The 18,762-nt window shown below is 60.4% G+C and overlaps 1 protein-coding gene across 3 annotated transcripts in view; it reads right to left on the reverse strand.

The window, feature by feature from the left end:
- Nucleotides 1–1,596: 1,596 nt before the first annotated feature.
- Nucleotides 1,597–18,762, reverse strand: part of ATP9B (ATPase phospholipid transporting 9B (putative)) — a 235,012-nt gene continuing 217,846 nt past the window's right edge. For all 3 annotated transcript variants that reach the window (XM_080821146.1, XM_080821145.1, XM_080821147.1), the window contains 5 exons: nucleotides 18,640–18,704; nucleotides 13,640–13,748; nucleotides 6,515–6,572; nucleotides 5,643–5,846; nucleotides 1,597–1,876 (listed from right to left, as the gene is read on the reverse strand). In XM_080821146.1, the coding sequence (XP_080677272.1) occupies nucleotides 1,740–1,876; nucleotides 5,643–5,846; nucleotides 6,515–6,572; nucleotides 13,640–13,748; nucleotides 18,640–18,704 (573 nt within the window). In that variant the 3' untranslated portion in view covers nucleotides 1,597–1,739. The remainder of the gene's footprint in view (nucleotides 1,877–5,642; nucleotides 5,847–6,514; nucleotides 6,573–13,639; nucleotides 13,749–18,639; nucleotides 18,705–18,762) is intronic.

An 18,762-nucleotide genomic window follows, 5' to 3' on the forward strand; every position in this document is an offset into this window, starting at 1 on the left:
GGCATGTGCTGGGGTCGAGAGAGATGACCCGGTCCCTGGGTCAGGAGGCCATGAACTCTGGAGAACAAGGTGGGCCTTCAGCGGGTTTTCCAGGCTCTGAGCTGGAGGAATGTCGGGGAAGGGGCGGCGCCTGGTGGGGTCCAGCCCCTTGGACTGTGATTGCGGCGTCCAGGGGCGATGTGGTGACAGCGAGCGACGCAGGCGGAACTGCAGGTCTGGGGACCCAGATGACGGGGGAGCAGCCCCTGACCTGTGTCCCCGGATGGCAGAACCTTTCCGGGGCTTCACGGTGTTGTGGGGGGAGGGGGACAGAAGGGCCCACAGCCCGTCCCTTGCCGGGGTCCCCTGCCTGAGGTCCCCGAGCCTCTGCGGTCCCACCCTCGTACCCGCCCCGCCGTCCACGTGTCCCTCCTCCCACCTGTCCCCCCGCGCACGCGCCGCCCCGGCCCGCGTCCCGGTGCGTCCGGCGGGTCCCTCGGGGTCCCCTCGGGGTCGCAGGCTCGGCGCGCCCGCGCGTCCCTCCGTCCACCCCCGACGGCCGAGCGCCGCCTGCCGCCCGCGCCGGTCTCCGCCCCGCCGCCGCCCCCCGCCCGCGACGCAGCGCGCGCCACACCCGCCGGGGCCGCCGACCAGCGCTCGCGAGCCGGGCTGCGGGGCGGGCGCGGGGACCGTCGCCTCGAGGGCCGCTGGCGGGCCCCGCCGAGTCCGTCCTCAAGCGCGGTCGCGTGTCCTCCCGACGCTCCCCGGCTGCTCGTCTCTCGGGGTCGCCGACCACGTGTTGCCGCGGGCCTCGCGGCGCGTCTTACAACGACCGGCCCTTCGCTCGGGGACACGCTGCCCGCCGGCCGGGCCGCACCCGCGGGGCTTCGGCGCCAGGACCCCGCGTGCCGCCGTCCCTCCCGCCGCTGCGCGCGCATCCACCGTGCGGGGGGCGGGGCCTCGGGACGTGGGGGGGGGGAGGGCCACAGCGCCACCTGGCGGGCGGCGGGCTCGGGACGTGGCGGGGGGAGGGCCACAGCGCCACCTGGCGGGCGGCGGGCTCGGGACGTGGCGGGGGGAGGGCCACAGCGCCACCTGGCGGGCGGCGGGCTCGGGACGTGGCGGGGGGAGGGCCACAGCGCCACCCGGCGGGCGTCAGGTGCACAGGCCCGTGGGACGCGCGGAGGCCTCCGCGCGCACCGCACCGCACGCGGCCCGATGACCCTGCACGGGTTGCGCGGCCCGGGGACGGGGGGCGCGCGTCGTCCTGCGGAGGCCGAGCTGCGGGACCGCGGCCCCCGCCTCAGCGGACGGGGAGGACGTCCCGGCACGCTCCGGGGCAGCGCGGGCGCTGACGCGGGCCACGACGCCGTGTCCGACCAGCGACCCCGGGGTGCGCCCCGCGTGCCCGACCCGGCCGAGCCGGCTCACGGGGCTCACGGAGGGCGTGCGGCGCGCGAGCTCGCGGGCCCGTGTCACCTGCGCGGACGGGGACGGGACCCCCCGGGGCAGGGGGGCTCTGCGCGCCGCTCGGGCTGCGAGTCGGGGAAGCCCCGCGCCGGCGCCCCGGAGCGCGTTCCGGGGAGGGACCCGCGCCGCTTCCACGGAGACGCAGGTGGTTCGACAGGAACGTTCCATTGTGAGAAACAGACAGACAGACGGCGGCTGTGCGCCCCGCACGGCCTGTCCCCGCGCCCCCCGTCCCCCCCGCCCCCCGTCCCCCCCGCGCCCCGCAGGCCCCGCAGGCCCCGCGCCGGCCGCTAGGACGAGAGCTTGGAGTAGCGCGGCGGGGACAGCTTGCGCTTCAGGTGCTTGAGGACGTAGAGCGGCAGGCAGCTGACCACGGTGACGGCCGACACCTTCCACACGAAGGTCGCGGTGGTGATGAAGGCGACGTCTGCGGGAGACACGGGAGCGCGCGTGAGACGCGGCCTCGAGCCCCCCCGCGCCCGCATCCCCCCCGCGCCTCCCGCGGTCCCGCCCGCACCCGCCGACCAGGCGTGGCGGTTCGCCCCGCGGAGTAGAGACCCGGGAGTCCGACGCGGCGCAGGGACCCCGAGCGCCCGCACGGTCACGCAGCGCTGGGCCGCTCGCTCGGGGAGGCGACGCCACACCGGTGACCCGTGGGACCCGCCTGGCCAGCTGCGTGAGCGGGGAGGGCCGTCAGAGGGGAAGCCACCACCGGCCACTCCCGGCCCGAGGGCTCGGCTCACCCTCACGGAACAAAGCGCGGCGCCTGAATGCCGCGGGAAGACGCGCGTGCGGGAGCCGACCCCGGAGCTGGTTCGCCCACGGCAGCTGCCCCTCAGGCGCCCGGCGGGAGGGTCCCCTGGGGGAGTCACGGCTGTTACACACGCGGTGAGCCCAGGGCGCTCCTGCCCACAGCCGAGGGCTTAGGGTCTGGATTTCACCACCCTGGGAAACTCCCGCAGTGTGTCTCGGGGACTCAACCACTAAGGACACGGAGGCAGACACGCGGCAGGGAGGGCGCACGGCGCCCTTGGCGACACACAGAGGCCCGGGCACCGGCCCTCACCAGGCACGCTGTGCCCCGGGGGGAAAGCCCACGGGGGCCGCGTGCTTGGGCCACGAAGAGTCAGCAAGGAACAGAGGCGGCTGCTCACGTCCGCGGCGAGTCTCCAGCACCCTCCTGCGTCACCCCTGCCTGTGAGAGGCGGCCGCGCGGACCGGAGGAAAAAGTTTTGCTTTTACGGTGGGGCTGCGCTTACTTCTCTGCCATGTATAACGTTCCAGTTATGACAAAGGAGGAAACACACAGTTCCTGCAGTTGAAACTTGCCCAAACACGTGCATTTTGCGACCTGCAGTTCTGCCGTGAAGGAGACGCTTTCCTGGTACAGCTGCGGGGCGTTACCACCCGTGTTCGCCCACACGAGCTCACCGGGCACGTCGCGTGACCACGGGTCACAGAAGCGCAAGGCTCTTCTCTTTCCCTCCTGGTGAAGACGAACCGCCCCAGAGACCGCCGGTGCGTGTTCGGCTACTCGGTAACAGAAAACCCGTGTCGACTGTTGGACGGTTAAGGGTTAACGCTTTGGCCTTCAGACGGATTTTCCCGCAGCCCCAAACCAACTGTGACACAGAAGCATCTACCGCAGCAACACTCTGATGAGGCCACCGACCGGGGAGGGCCCCCAGCACCTGGAGTGGGCAAGTCAGAGCAGAACCCTCGCCCAGGGTGGGACCCGCTCCAAAGAGGCCGCTGAACGTGGAGAACTTCCCGAAGCCTCCCGGCCTCCTGCAGAGGAACCCAGGACGTCCTTGCCCAGTAGGACAGCCCACTCCGGAGGGCCGAGGGCACCGCTGCCGACACAGCCGCCTTCTGCTCAGCTTTCCTCCTTCGAGGACGCTTCCGCAAGCGGCGTTCAGTCTGTGTCCGCACCACGTCCTCTCCCCGCAGCCCCTCGGGCCCGCTGGAGGCTCTCTCCTGCTCTGCCGAGTACACTGCCCTCTGCCCCTGGGGTACCTCCCCCTGCCCCCGGATGCCTCCACCAGACGCACTCCTGTGCCTGAGACCCAGCCCCCAACGAGGCTGTGCCGCCGGCTTCTCCCTGGAGCTTCCCGGATTTTGTCTTCGCCCCTGAGGGCGTCCGGAGCCTCTGATGAAGCTGGGTCTTAGCGTGAGTCGGTCACTGTCCCCTGCGGGCGCTTTTCCCTGCAGACACGCAGACTTCAGATCTGCGTTTGTCCTGTGCACTCTCTTTCTGGGACCCCGCGGTGGCCAAAGGGCAGGCCTCCTGGAGGAACCTGGAATCTCCCTGGTTCTCACCCCTCCACCTGACCCTTTGCCTCTCTGGTCATCTCGTGGAGGGCCCTTGGCTTAATTTTCGACTCCTGCTACATATGTCTTTGCTAGCATGCTTCTCCCAGAGGGTTCCTCCCACCCTCTGGGCCCCGGCACGCAGCTCCTCCGTCTCGCTCGCCTGAGGTTTCACGTCTCCCTCCCCGGGTTTGTTGCTGTCTTCCCAGCTGTTGGCTCTCCGCGCACCGGGAGCCACGATGCAGCTGGGCGAGAACCTCTGTCGGGTGCGTCATTTCTTCAGCGGCCTCGGCCTGAGCACACGCCTGTCAGGCCCACCGACGAGCCTCGTGGCACAGCAGGCCGGGCAGGGGATGGGAGCTTAACACTCAGAGTGTGAATTTACAGGAAGTGCTTGTTTGTACGGACAGTGGTCTGATGAGCGACTGTCTGGAGCGGACCCGGGCTCCCGGGAGGCACGGACTTCAGCAAGTCGTGGAGGTTGGGACCTCTGCACTGGTCCCACAGGGTGACAAAGGCCCATGACTAAGCAGCCTCACACAGTGACAGCGAGCACTGTAGCTGTCACTACGGTCATTGACGGGACCACCAGGGGCACGGTGCTATTCTGACTTTTCTGAAAATCCTCTGGGAAATTTCACCTCAGATCAGGAAAGCACCCCAAGCCGTGTTTGTTTCATGCGGCGTGGACGTGGTGACCGTTTCCGCCCTACGGGGGCTTGGGCCAGCTCTGGGAGCCTTGGAGCACCTGGCGGTGACGACCAGTAGGACGAACGTTGCTGTCGGGCTCGTCTGACAATGTTCCTTCTCTTCTCAGTGCCCTAATCCTAAAAACCCTAAAAAGATTGTCTGTGCTCCCGTGGGCCACATGGATCAACGCTGGGACAGCGAATGGTGTGACTAACACACTCTGGCTGGAAAGGCTTGGGGCAGGGGCAGGGAGCAGCTGGCTGAGCGGAGCGCAGACCAGAGCCAGCGGGGATGCTGGGCCAGAGTGGGCTGCATGGGGCTTCTGTGCGCAGCGAGCTCCTCCCGCGGCCAGTGGGCCCCAGGTTTGAAGGAGCGTGGGCAGGTCACATGAGCTTGCAGATAAGGGCGAGTCTGGCCCACTTCCCCTCCACTCTGTACAAGAGGGTGACACGGACGAGCTTGGTGGCAACCACAGCCACAGTCTGAGTGTGGCCCGGCAGCCACGTGTCGGAACAGGTTCTGTGAAGCCCCTCTGTCAAGGTCACCGGACTGGTGATAGTGGAGCTGGGATGTGCACACAGTGCCCCTGCCACGGTGTGCATGATGCTTCTGACACACTGAAGGGCTGCTGGGGCGGAGGCCACCGGGTGCTGTCCCGTGGCCTCCGCGTCCAAAGGCCTCGACTCCGTCTGGGGAGCTTGTCAATTAGGAAAAGGACAAATAACAGCTCTTGTGGAAGGAATTTCTGGAAACAACCATCTTCAATACAAACTTTTGAAAAGCCAAGATGGTGACAATCTGAATTTTGTAAAAATTTTTTTGTAAAAAAAAAAAAAAGTTTTTTATCTTTCTGTAAAAACAAGCTTTTTGTCTAGCGAAGCCTTCCAATGTGGGTTTTATTGTGGTTTGCAATTTAAGACAGTGTATCAGGAAGTAACAAAAAGGGACGTGCCTGGGTGGCTCAGTGGGTTAAAGCCTCTGCCTTCGGCTCAGGTCATGATCTCAGGGTCATGGGATCGAGTCCCGAAATGGGCTCTCTGCTCAACAGGGACCCTGCTTCCTCCTCTCTCTCTGCCTGCCTCTCTGCCTACTGTGATCTCTCTGTCAAATAAATAAATAAAATCTTTAAAAAAAATAGCAAAAAAATGTATAAAAATGAGTAACAGACAAGAAGGATTCCCATGGCAACTTACCAAAATACTCGTTTAAGAAAGCGAGGGAGGCCACGTAGCAGCCCAGGCTGAGGACCTCGGCCACCACCATCAGCCAGTGCCACGTCCTGACGGTCAGGGCCACCATGAGCAGCTCGGTGAGGATGAGGGCCGTGAAGGAGATGGCCACCACGTGCACAAACTCTGACTCGAACAGGAGCAGAGCCCCGTACATGAGGATGCCGCCTGCAACACACAAGCACGGGGACCCGGGGCTGTCAGAGGGCGGGACCCGGCGTCGTGCCAGCCAGCTGCGCCAACAAGACAGACCGCGCGAGCCGACATGCATCACACTCGGAAATGCAGGATCACCATACCCCCCACTCTGTGTGGACTAACGATTTATTTAAACTCTGGATTATGAATAAAAGAAGATGTGACACCAAAGAGAGGCTTAGGAACTTTTTAGTACTTGGAGGAAAGACCAGGCCGTCTTCAATCAGCATAACTGTGTTTTCGATGTGACCTATCTAATCGGCTAATCCACCTTCAGCGACCTCCCGTTTATCTGGAACGCTCACCAGAGTGGCTACTGACTTCTGTTTACATAAGTGAGGTTTCTCACGGTCTGGACATCACTCCGTGAAAGGAGAGCACTTGGTGGGACATGACGTGGTACATGGTTGGTAAAATGTCTCCAGATTAACGTTTAATTAAAAACGTGCACCAGTAACCCACCTCCCGTTACCCTGCACCGTGAAGGGCCTGGCCGGCCGGCTGCTACACCACCGGTTCCCGGGGCAAACACTGCGGTGTTCGGCATCGACAAAACTCGAAGCCTCTGCACTTCAGCCGAGCGGGGAAAACGCCACCATCGGCAGGAGACAAGAAACCCTCCATCCGGCCCGTCTTACCTTGGTAAACACTGACCAACACCCAGACGAGGAAGGTCTTGAAGGACAAGGATCTTCCCTAGGGTAAACAGTGGAGTAGCTTAGTTAGCAGAGCGGGACAACACGCGCGACTCACAGGTTTCCAAACGGCTGGTTACGAGTACCTTCTAGAAGACCCCCAGGCCCCAAGCCCATGAACTGGCCCAAGACTTGCTTTCCCGCCTGTGCGCCACGTGCACCTGGCCCAGAGCAGCGGGGCCCCTGCTCACGATCTGCCGACCTTTGGGCCACAGCCACGAGCTCCCCGGCTCCCCAGAGCGCGATGCATGTCAGCGAATGCTGGAAGGCACCAGGGGCAGAGACTTTCTTTGTCGCAGGAACGACTCCCTCCACGTCCTTAGTCCTCGGGAACAAGCACTCCTCTGTTTACCCCGTAGCTTCTCCAGGTGAGAAAGGACGGTCTCTCTCAGCTGGGGCTGGAGTTTGCCAGCCCGCAGATCCCTTCTGGAGAAGATGCCATGTCAGTCAGTCCACGAGGGACACACAGTGGCTTTCAGGCGACAGCCTTCACTTTTACAACCGTGACGAGGCCGCTCGGGATGTGTCCGTGATGGAAGAACTCGGCCTGCGTTCCCTCCGCACCCGAGAGAGAGACGCGCCATCTGCCAGCCACACTGGCCTGCTAGTGCTCAGGGCTGGGCCACGGCAGTGCTTGTCAGGTGGGCCGGGGGCATGAAGGGCGCCGGACCCGTGTGGTCACACCCCTGCATTAACCCTCTCGTGCAGTGTAGCGTCTCCATCATATAGGGCAGACGCGGTCGCCATTTACACATGACGAAGTGCAAACGGTTCGAGGCTTCCCATGAGTCGGCGCTGTGGGTTAGCTGTGCTGGGCAGCGGACAGGTGACCCTCGACATGGGTTTGAACTGTGCGGGTCTGCTAATGTGCATTTTAAAAAAATATGGTATTTTAATATTTAATATTTTAATAAATATGGTACTGTAAATGTATGTTTTTCCTTGTAATTTTCTTAACTCTTTTTCCTCCAGCCTGCTTTATGGTAAGAACACAGTACAGAACGCGTGTAACGCAATCCGTGTTTCCTGGGGTGGGTGAGGCTTCCGGTCACCAAGAGGCCGCTAGTCCCTGGGTGTTTGGGGAGTCAAAAGTGATATGCAGATGTCTGTGCAGGGGGTGGGTGCCCCTCACCCCAGAGTGTTCAAGGGTCAGCAGCAAATGACCAGAGTCCGAAGCTCTGCCCGTGACCTGGGGCCTCAGAGGCACGTCAGAAAGCGCTGCCAAATGCCACCGAGGAGGGACAAGCCGTTATGCAACAGATGCTCCGGGGCGCCTGCCACAGGGACCCGCAGAGCATTCGCGATCTGAGCCACGCCCACCTAGACTTGAGTGACGACTTCTCAAAAGGGACACAGGCCACAAGGCAGGTGTGGCCACTCCACCACCTTCCTGGGAAATACTGGCTCAGACCTAACAGGTGTCCCTGAGAGTGGTGCTGGGTTTCAAAACGGCGGGAGGTTTCAGGGGCAACACATGTACATCTCCGTGCGTATGTGCCAAACGCATTTCTCTGCCTGGATACCAGCAGGTGTTTGGTCTTGGATAAAACTCATACAATTAGGTATGTGGCTAATTTTGTTTGAATATTTTAAAAGGGAATTTAATTTTCTGATATAAACATGAAAGGTTTCCTCTGCAGTTAGACTTGCTGACATCTCTTCACTATTTCAAGTGATATGACCATCAGTTTACGTAGCGAAAGGTACAGAAGGGGGCTCTTTGCTCTCCCGCATCAGGAACCGCAAACTTCCCCCACGGGGCCTGTGCAAGCCGGCACACCCCTGTGCACGCAGGCCAAAGCTCGGGACCCAAGCAGACCACAGGTTAACCAGGCAGAGCACTACAGAATGGGCACAAAAGCGGTCAATAAAATGACCGAGACGTGATGTGAACTGTGCACAGCCCACGAGCTCCTGGATGTGGTGCTTCTCAGGGCCCCAGACCTCAGCGTGCACAGACGCGGTGAGCGGCTCACTGTACTTGGTGGCACAGATATGCATGAACACTGGCCACTGACGGCAGACCCAGCCCCGCGTGCAGGGGCTCTCCTGGGCCCACACGCCTCTCCTCCTGTGTTAGCGGAGGAAGAACTGCCTGTCTCCGGCTGCTGGCAACTCCCCTGGCAGAAGCTCTGTCTGGAAACTGCGCAGACACCGCTCAGGGTCCGGCCGGCCTGGGTCTGAGTCCTGCTCGGGGCGCCCCAGGGCACACGCTAAGCCTCTGAGAGTGGTCTCGTCCTCCGTGAACGGAAGTGATAACAGCACATACTCGTGTGATAAAATGAAATAAGCAAAAAGTCAGAAACCTAGAGAACGTTCAGTACTTTAGGGTTAGATCTTAGCGATCCAAAAGTACGTTTCTATGACGTACCAACCGAACTGTAAAAATAAAATCAAGCCGATCTTGGGAAAGGTTAATCCCTCCGCGGGTCATGCGAACAACTCACTAATCTACCTTGGTCTGAGACACGCGGGGCACAAGCGGCCGCATGCGTCGGTACAGCCGCCTCCCGCGGCCGCTCCACCCCCGACGACCCCGACCCCAGGCCACTGCCCAACCGTCATCTGGGCCCAAAGCTCCGCCTTTCCCAGGGTGCCAGGCAAACGGAATCATATGAGCTTCCGAGTTGGGCGTTTTGTGTAGCAAAATGCATTTAAGATTCCCCCGTGTGGCTGGACACTGGGCCGTGTGGCTGCGGTGATCGGCAACCCTGGCCTAGCGGCCACGAACATTTCCTTACAGGATTCTGTGTGCGCACGAGTTTTCACGTCTCTTGGGTAAATGCTGGGTCATGTGCTCAGTGCATTTAACTTCACCAGAACTGCCGGACGGTGCCCCGGCTGGCCATGCCACACCGTGTGCCCGTCAGTGGGGAGCCGCCACGCGCGGGACCCTGCCTTCCCCTGGTTCCCACCCGCCGTCCCCGCCTGAGACACGGTGGTGAGCAGAGCGTCTCCGGGCGCTCACTGGCCACGTGCACGTCGTGATCCGCGCCGTGCCGCCCCTTCAGGGCTTTTCCCGGTTCGATCATGGGGTTGTTTTCTTCCTGAGTTGCGAGGTTCTTTGTACTTTCTGGATACAAGGCCTCTGTCGGGAGTGTGACCTGCCAGGACTTCCAGCGAGGATCTTGCCTCTTGACTTGCTCAGCAGTGCCACCCACAGACCAAAAGTCTTGGATTATGATAAAGCCCAGCCTAGCAACGTTCCCCTTTCTGAATCATGCGTCCGAGCCGTATCTAAATAGGCCTGCCCCAAGGTCACGCACGTGTTCTTCTGCATTTTATTCCACAAGGCGAACAGCCGTACATTTCCTGTCGGGTCTAGGACTCATTCTGAGTGTGCTTCCCCAAAACTGTGAGGGTGGCTGGAGGCTCCCTTCTGTGGGCAGCTCTGACGGCGTCTGCTCTCCCTTCACACTTGTCAAAGATCTGCTGTGACACCGGAGGCTCCTGCCCTGGGCTCTCTGTCGACCCCACTGGTCCAGGTGTCTGTCCTCTGCCGAGAATCCCTCGTCTTGGGTAGAGCGAGTCTTCCCAACTTGTTCCTCTTTTTAAAAACGGTCTTGGTAAAAAAAAATAAAATAAAAAAATAAAAAATAAAAAAAAATAAAAAAAATAAAAACGGTCTTGGTAATTCTAGTTCCCCTGCCTTTGCATGTAAACTTTGGAATCTGTCAGCTGTTGGGTACACGGAGTCTTTCGGTTACATTCTTTTGCACCTTTCAAAGTCCCTCTCGACAGTGTCCCACAGCACACACGTCCGGCACACGGTTCGTCAAACCGACTTTGCTTCTCTATTGCCACGGCTGTTCAAAACCATTTTTCAGACCTCAACTGTTCACTGCTGGCACACAGAATCAGAAAGAAGAGAGATTTTTTCCTTGAATCCTACCACCTTGCCAAACTTACTAGTCCAGAATTCTTGGGGCTTTTCCACAGAGATGATTATGTCATCTGCAAACAGGTCCTCCCCTAATTTCTGTCTTTTATTTCTTTTTCGTGCCTTATCACTGTTATTTCTAAAATTATATTAAGAATACAAATATACATTCCCAAGCTAAAACCATTTGAGAATATTCAACGGGAAGTAAAAAAACAGTGAAGTAACCCTAACAGTGTGTCGGATGGTGTCAAGGATTCGGATGACAGACTGCAGGACACCACCTGCTCGATTCTCCTCACAACCATCTCCGCGGCCACCCAAGCCCTCCGAAGTTAGGAGGTTACCTTCGTGAACATACAACGTGCTGCTCGCGGAACCACAGCTGTAAGTCTGAGATATTAGGACCAGGTGGGCCGGCTCAGGTGAGCGTGGGTGACCCTGGATCTCAGGATCGCATGGCCTTTCTCGAGGGGCCACGGACTGGGGTAAATAGAGTCATCCGTGGCGTTGGGAGAGGGGTGGGTACACAGGGTCCCTGTCTCACTGGCAACATCAGAAAATTGCGAGGGGCTACTCATCGTGAGTGACGTGTGAGCGTTCGAAGCAGAATCTGACCTTTAAAAGAGGAACAGCAGAAATGGTCCCAGACACGTCACTTTCTGCAAGGGTGAAGCGACAGGGCTTCAGGAAGGGGAGGGGAGGGCAACGCTGCTTCTCTGCCGGACGGCCCGCGGAGCCACTACTGAGCAGAGCGCGGACTCCAGGCTGGGCTCAGGCTCTCCCGAGAGAGCTGGGAGCAAACATCTGTATTCCGGATTGGCCAGGCCCGTTAGAGGATGTGAGTCAGATCTGTAAGCCTGGGCTCTGACTCACATCTCAGAATAAAAGGAAGGCTATCCAGTAAGCGTGAAAAGTGGGATCTTCTTTCAAAGCCTGGTACCTTCCCCTCTGTTCTGCTCGGGACACGTACGCTGAAGGTATGTCGGGAGTTTGCTGCGTGCGACCCCGGCCTTCTGTTCAGAACAGGCTGGACGCAGCCCTGCCTGCGGCCTGTTTCGTGCTGCTGCTTGTCATGTCATTCACCCTGAATTTACTTTTTCTTTCCAGACTGACTGTGGGCTTCCTGGGCCAGGAGTGACGTCTTGCTGGCACCTCCAGCAGCCGCAGACCCAGCACGTGCTACACGGACAGGCAGTCGGGCCTCCCGTGTCACCGCCAAGTGTTCAGAAGTAACGGAAAGCTTCTAAATCTCTCTCTGGCTTCAGTAAGAAAATATAACTAAATTGTATCGAGTTAGGTGGTTAAGTACTTTGGCGCCACTTCGTTTTCGAAGGATTTGAAGTGGATCAGATTTTGAACGAAGTGTTTACTCTAGAAACACAAGAGGGATGGATTTTGGATCTTGAAGAAAAGGCGCCTTTTCTTCAAGAAAGATCACGAGCAGCTGAACTCCTGTCCCAGGCACGGAGGAACGGCGTCTGGGCTTGAGTGCCCCGAGAGGCTCCCAACGGGTCGCCGCCACAAAGACGGGATCTCCCGCTCAGTCAGCGCTGAACACTCCTTCCTGACACACTCGTGCTTTCTGTGTCACCTCGTGGGGACGTCTGCGGATTCATGGCTACCTGGGACCCCGTGGAGATGTTCTCGCTCCCAGAGCAACGGAGGTGCCGATGGCCGGACTTCTGGCCGACAGGGACCGTCAGGCCTCCGACAGTGGGTGTTCACCTCACGTCCCACCGACAGGACTGCTCCGACATTGACCCTCTGGTGATGGCGCCCCGGTTGACCCGCAGTGACCGTGAGCAGCAGAGACACTGGCCACCTATGATTCTAGGGAACTCCTCTGGTTTTGTTTATACGTGAAGAGCTGGTTTCCACCTTACGTCTGTGAGGCAGCATTTACGTGAACATTTCTGGAGTTTATGGAAATAAGGAAACCCGTAATCTACCAGAATTATAATTTCTCATAAAAGCTTCCTATAGTTTTTAGATCTTTGATCCTGTTCTGTTTTACTGAATGATAATGTCTCACCATTTTAGGACATTAAACCACAGAGTTTTCCTTTTACTTGTAACATTCACAGTGTTATCATCAGGACACTAATGCTATATATATACACATTTGGAAATACGTCTTATATATACATTTCATTATGAAATAAAATACGGTGTTGTCGAACAAGGGCTGACATTTTATTTTACACTGCGTTGCTAAACTAGCTTTATTTCCGTCCTCACTGTAAAAGCTACGTGAGCACTTCATGTTTTCCGAGAATCTTTAAGTATCAATTCCATCCGGTTCTTGTAACACCATGAAGCCTGACGATCAATGTGGCTTGGGCAGGCACAGGACGCGGTTCTGAGTGGTGGGCGGTTCTGGTTCTTTCTCCCCACGGCTAGGGTTTTAAAGATCCGAGTCAGTAATTTCAGGTTAACATTTATGAACTCAGATTTGATTTGGGGTGAGTGGGTTTTGTTCTCAGTGCTGCTTCAGGAAAACTCCAAAGGCACCACGGCTCGTCCTCGGAGGGCTGGGGTGTCCCGTGGAGCTCGTCTTCCACGCTAGAGAAAGAGGGTTTCATAAGAAGTGTGGCCAGCCGGACGCTTCCTTCAGGAACGCCTGCATCTGGACGTAGCTCTGCGCCAGAGAAAGGGATCTTCAGCAGGTTCAGGGGGCACACGTTCCCCAACAGCATCCCTGTTACCTCAGCCCTGGGTCCCAGTGACAGACTCTCCACCTGTCCTCAGACGTGATTCTGAATGCACGGCGGAGGGAGGCTCGGGCAGGCACAGGACTCCCAACCGGCGACTGAGTTCAACGTGCTGGGACGCTGCCGCGGTGGACACAAGCCCGTTCTGCCCCAGGGGACGCCGCTGTCAGCAAGTGTCCCTCACGGGGCACTCGTCTGCCACAGGGCGAGCCAGTCACCATGGGTTCAAACACGGTTGAGCACCTTTAAACTTTCAGTTGTAGGACGACATCAGAGCTTTCCCGCAGACATTCGAGAAAACAATTGTTTCCCTTTTTAAAGCTGAACTCAAAAGGAACGCGCCAAAAATAACGACGTAAAAACCATCTGAAGGACAGACGTTACTTAAGACCTGTCTGGCAGCGGCTTCACGACGGGCGCTTCTCCTCCCAACACCAGCAGTGGGTCTGCTGGTCCCCGGCCCCACGCGGGTACCTTGGTGAGGTCCTTGTAGAGCTCCGGGTAGAGCATGGCCATCTCCGGCTCCACATCCTGGTCCAGCACCAGCGAGAACACCGGGAACATAGTGTAGAGAGTCGCGTACCTGGAACCGAGACAGGGCGGTCAGCGGGGAGCACGCGCGACCGAAACACCTCTGTCGTCAGAGGCCAAGTCCCGACACTCGGCCGCAAACTCAGATTCTATCCCAGTGCTCAGCGTGCGGTGTGGGGACTCCATCTGGGAGCCACACGCGCTCACAGGAACCCACTTTCTTAACGACACTTTCTATGTTGAGGTCACTGTGGACCCACAGGCGGGGCACAAGGAGAGCGAGCCCGGGGGCCCTTCCCCGGTTCACCCCTGCAGCCCAGTCTCACTGCTGCCACGCGAGGGACCCCCGACGCCCGCCCTCCTCCCGCTGCCTCCGTAAGTCCCCTGGCGCGGCTATGCGCGTGCCTTTCCAGCCAGCCCGGCTCCCAGGACGCTGACCCGGGCGCCGTGGCAGCCACGCTCACTCCTGCGGGCCGCTGGCCAGCACTCCCCGTCGGGCCGTGCCCCCCTCCGGCCGGCTCGCTCACTCAAGGGCATCGGGGTTATTCGTGGTGTTTGGTTCTCACGGAGCGCAGCTATGAACGCTCGCTGCACGGGTGTTTTCGAAAGTTTCCATTCATTTTAACAGGAGGGCCACCTGGGGTCATTAGCCCAAGGGTCTAATTGTGGAGGAACAGGGGCTGTGCCGCCCGGCCTGGCCGGGCGCGTGCAGGCCCCCCGCTTCTCTGCACCCACCCACCCGTCTCCCTGACGGCTACTGACGGGGACCATCTGTGCAGGCGCTCACAAGCCAACTACAAGCTCTGGGTCAAGCGTCTGCCCGAGCCGTCTGTCTGCAAACCGGACGGCTCTCTTCCTGCCGGAACTTGAGCGCCCGGATGTGCGGTGGCGTGCGTGTGCCCGTCGTTCCTGAAGGAAGAGCTCGGTGCAGGTGGTCATCTCGGTCCGCGCTGCTCCCTCCCACCTGGTCCTGGTGAGGACCCCGTGGTCCCTGGGGCCACTCCTCCCCCGCTCCCTGTCTTCTGAGTCTCTGGGTGACGTGTCTTGGTGTGGCTGTCTCTGCACTCACCCCTCTGGGAAGTTTTCAGCCGTTCTTTCTCCTCCAGCCCAGCACCCCCGTCCTCCCTCCGGAGCCCCAGGGACACGAGGCTGCGGCCCCCGAGGCTCTGCTGGTCTCTGGGCTCTCAGGGTGCTCCCGGGGCGCCGTCCCGCGTCCCGCCCTCAGTGGGCCTCCGCTCTGCTGTGGGCCGGGTCCGTGGCCTGTGCTGGGCTTGGCGGTCAGTTTCCATCCGGTTCTGCTCTCTATTTCCTACTTCCAGGCGGACGGGGTTCATCTTCCTCTCTGTTCTGACTGCTCCGCTGCTCGTTAAAGTACATCTCCACTGCGGCTTCGACTCCCGTGTCACACAACCCCAACACCTCTGGCATCTCGGGGCCGGCGTCCATTGCCTTCCTGACTCACTCGGAGCGCTTCCTGGTTCTCGGCGGAGCAAGTGACTGTCTGTTGAAACTTGACATTTGGGCGCCACGTAGAACACGGGGTCTCCTGGCGCTGCTCTGGTGGGAAGGGGGTGCTGTGTCCTCCCCCAGGTTGGGGACAAGTCTAGGTTCCTCCCTGTGTGACACCCAATGAGGCCACTTGTTATCGCTGGGTATGTGTGTGGGGTCTCGGCTCCGCACTTTGCAGGGAGGTGGGGGGTGCTGTGGCGTTGGCGGGGGCGGAGTGGCTGCCGTCTGAACGCGGTGTGTCAGGCAGGCCAGAGCACACGCGTGTTCTGCCTGACACCCGCGGGAGCTTGGCTGTGCTCAGGAAGGGCACCTACACCGTCTTTCCTGAAGCAGGACTGGATTTCTTCTAAATGACATGTGCACCTGTGACAAAGCTCTGCTGCCCGGAAGGTACCCAGGGGGAGACCCAGGTGGGGAGATCTGCGTGTGAGCAGCATGTCCTCGAACGGGCTTCTACGGTCACTGGTCCAGGTGGCGCTGCCCCGTCCAGGGCCGTGGGTCACGAAGGGCACACCGTGTCAGGGAGGGCATTTCGGCCTGCCTCCTATCGCTGCGTGCCCGCGGAGGCCACCGGGGGCCGAAATCCATGCGCTTCAGAGCGGTCGGCCCTGCATGAGGTTAAACGGGCTCAAGACCGGAACTTTCTCCAGATTTGTTTTTTTTCTTTTTTAAGGTTTTTTTTATTTATTTGACCGGGAAAGAGAGAGAGCACGACCAGGGGAACAGCAGCAGAGGGAGAAGCAGGCCCCCCGCCGAGCAGGGAGCCCGACGCGGGGCTCGATCCCAGGACCCCGGGACCATGACCTGAGCCGAAGGCAGTTGCTTCACTGACTGAGTCACCCAGGCGTCCGCTTTCTTCCAAATTTTTAACTTTGTCAATCTTCTCAGAGCTCCCACCCACTTAGAATGTGGAGGCTGAAAGCACCGGAGAGTCCGGCAGAGCCCGGCTGATGGGCACAAGGCAGGTGACCCCCTCCAGCACCCGTGGACGCAGCCAGTCCCACGAGCGCGGCCAGCCGTCACATGAGTGAGCCCCGCAGCCAGCTGAGGGCGGCCTGTCCCTGGGGATGATGCTGAGCACGTGCCGCGCTGGCAGATGACAGGCAAAGAAGGGGTTTGGTGCAACAAGGTGGGACAGGTTCTTGACCCGGCGTCTCGTGGAGTCGTCCACTTGCTGACCCGCACGGTGAGCCTCTCACAGGTGCTGTGACACACAGGGTTCCCTAGGACTCGGCCAAGGAGTACTTCCTGGAGGGGAGGCCACAGTGCGTGGCCGGACTGTGGCGGGAGCACCCACGCTGCCTCGCCCGCGTCAGCGGCCCCTCCGAGCCGACGCGATGGAGGAGGGTGGACGCCTGCAGCATGAGGGGGGCCGTCTGCGGCCCTGCAGGCTCCAGGGCCAGACGTTCCGTCTCAGGACGTGCCTCCCGTCTCGTCTTTCCTAAAAGCATCGCTTCCCTTCCCAGCCACATTTGACGGCTGTTTTCTAGGTGAGGACAAAACTGATTTTATCGTTTCCTGTTGAAGAAGTTTCACATAAAAACCTCTCTCCTCCACTCCCACCAAATTTGGCGTATTAACGCTTAAGAAAATTATGGCTGCCTCCGGTGACGGATGCGCAGAAAAACCCCGAATGAAGCCAACGCAGACCGGCGCTTCGAAAGCACTTGGGGCTCCTGCTGACGAGGGAAGGATCCCGTCAGGCCCGCGGCCGCAGCCTCACTGGCCCGGGCTCTGCCGTCTGAGGAGGCGTCACCACCGCCCCCAAGTTTTCCTCTGAGTGCTTCAAGTCCGTAGCTCTAAAACGTGGAGGGAAGTGGGGACGGTCACACGTCTCTCCGGCTGCCGGGGAAGCCGCGCGCCAGGCGGACTCCAGACGCAGCAAGGTCCTGAGTCACCCCACGCTCCCCGCAGGCCGTCCCCGGGAGGCGCACCACGAAGACCAAGGCAACGGGAAACGGTAGAGCGTGGCTGGAGCTACTGGCGTCCTCACGGTCTCCCCCGGTCGGTGCTAGAGCCACTGGAGAGTTGGCGGCTGCGCGGCACAGCGCCGGGCGCCCTGGACGCCAGAGCCACAGCCAGGATGGGAGCCCCCCCCCGCCCAGGCCCGGTCCATCGGGGCCTCAGGCCGAAATGCAGAGCTGGCGCTGTGGCCTGCAGGAAGGTGAGGGTCCGGCTCCCTGGGAGAGGGCCGCCCAGGTGAGGGTAAGAGCCCCCGGCCAAGGAGGCAGCCAGGGAGAAGGCGCAGCGCCCGGGGAAAGGGCAGGCCGTCACCTCAGCTGGCACGTGCAAGTGGTACAGTCAGGGCCGGCCCAGCAGAGCGTGGGGAGAGCAGCCCAGGCTCCCCGGTGGACGAAGCCTCAGGAGCGGCAGGAAGCATCTGCCATCGGCTCCGCCCTGCGACGCTGGCGACTTGCGGCCCCAACGTGTTTGGCAGAGCCTGACAGGCCCCGCCTAATGCGCCCAGTCTCTTTCAAATTATCAGGGGCCTTGGGGTTCGGGGAGCCGTCCGATGAGATGCGTTCAGGAAGTGTAGTACTTCGAATACCGCCTCGGGGCAGAAGAGCTCGTGTGCCTGTTCTCCGCAGCCCTGGAAGGCGGCTAAATGCTGCGGGAAGGCCGGCCTGTCTGAGGCCAGCCTCAGGAGTCCTCTCAGCGGCCCTGTGGCCTCCGGCACATTCCCAGGCTCCCTGGGCAACTCCTTCCTCGCCTGTGACATGGCAGTGTGGGGTGCCCGTTCCCCATGATGCCATGCGGAGGGGGTCAGTGCTCTGAACCATCAGGGAGTGCTGGGGTGACCTGCTGCTGCCTTCTGAGTTCGAACGCGTATGGGGAATGCATGGGCTGTGGGGGTGTTGGGTTCCGCGGAGCAGGTGCGGGGGCGTCGGGAGGCACCACGTGCACTTTACTGCCACAGTGGTTTTATGTCCTGGCGGAAGTCCAAGGGCTGAGGGGAAGAGCAGCTCTAAACTCATTCCTTGTTAGCGGAACAGCGGCGGCCACAACTGCACGCATGGGGCAATCTCCGACCTACCCTCCCCGACCGCCGAGTGGGGACCCTGAAGAAGAGAGCTCTTTACCACTGGGGAGACAGCCGGAGTGCGCTCGGGCATGTCGTGTCCTGTCCCGGCACCCCGTGCCTGCGCGTCTGCTATTGAGCGGTCACTGGTCACGACCCGGGCACACCCCCCGAGTCCCAGCCTCCCGGATCCCAGCCTGCAAAGGGGCCGCCACGGCACCTGGGCGTCCCCCAGGGACACAGACGTTCTCCAGACCAAGCAACAGCAGATGGCAAGGGGCCCAGCTCCTGACACGGCTTTTTACTCTCAACACTGACCAAGCGCGGTGACTCAGACACACTCTAGCAGGGGTTCGACGATGAGAAGTCCTCCCCGACCGAAGCTGGGCAGGGGTGTGCGGGCCGCCCCACTTACCCCACCATGAGGAATCCTTGGTACAGAGGCACGGACGCGAAGTAGAAGACAGAGGAGAACACGGCCTTTGGGAGAGGAGAGCACCGGTCAGGCCCACACTCGCCCGCGTGGCGGCCCCACCCA

The sequence above is a fragment of the Martes martes genome (assembly GCF_963455335.1).
Source record: "Martes martes genome assembly, chromosome: 13".
NCBI classification, from domain to species: Eukaryota; Metazoa; Chordata; class Mammalia; order Carnivora; family Mustelidae; genus Martes; species Martes martes.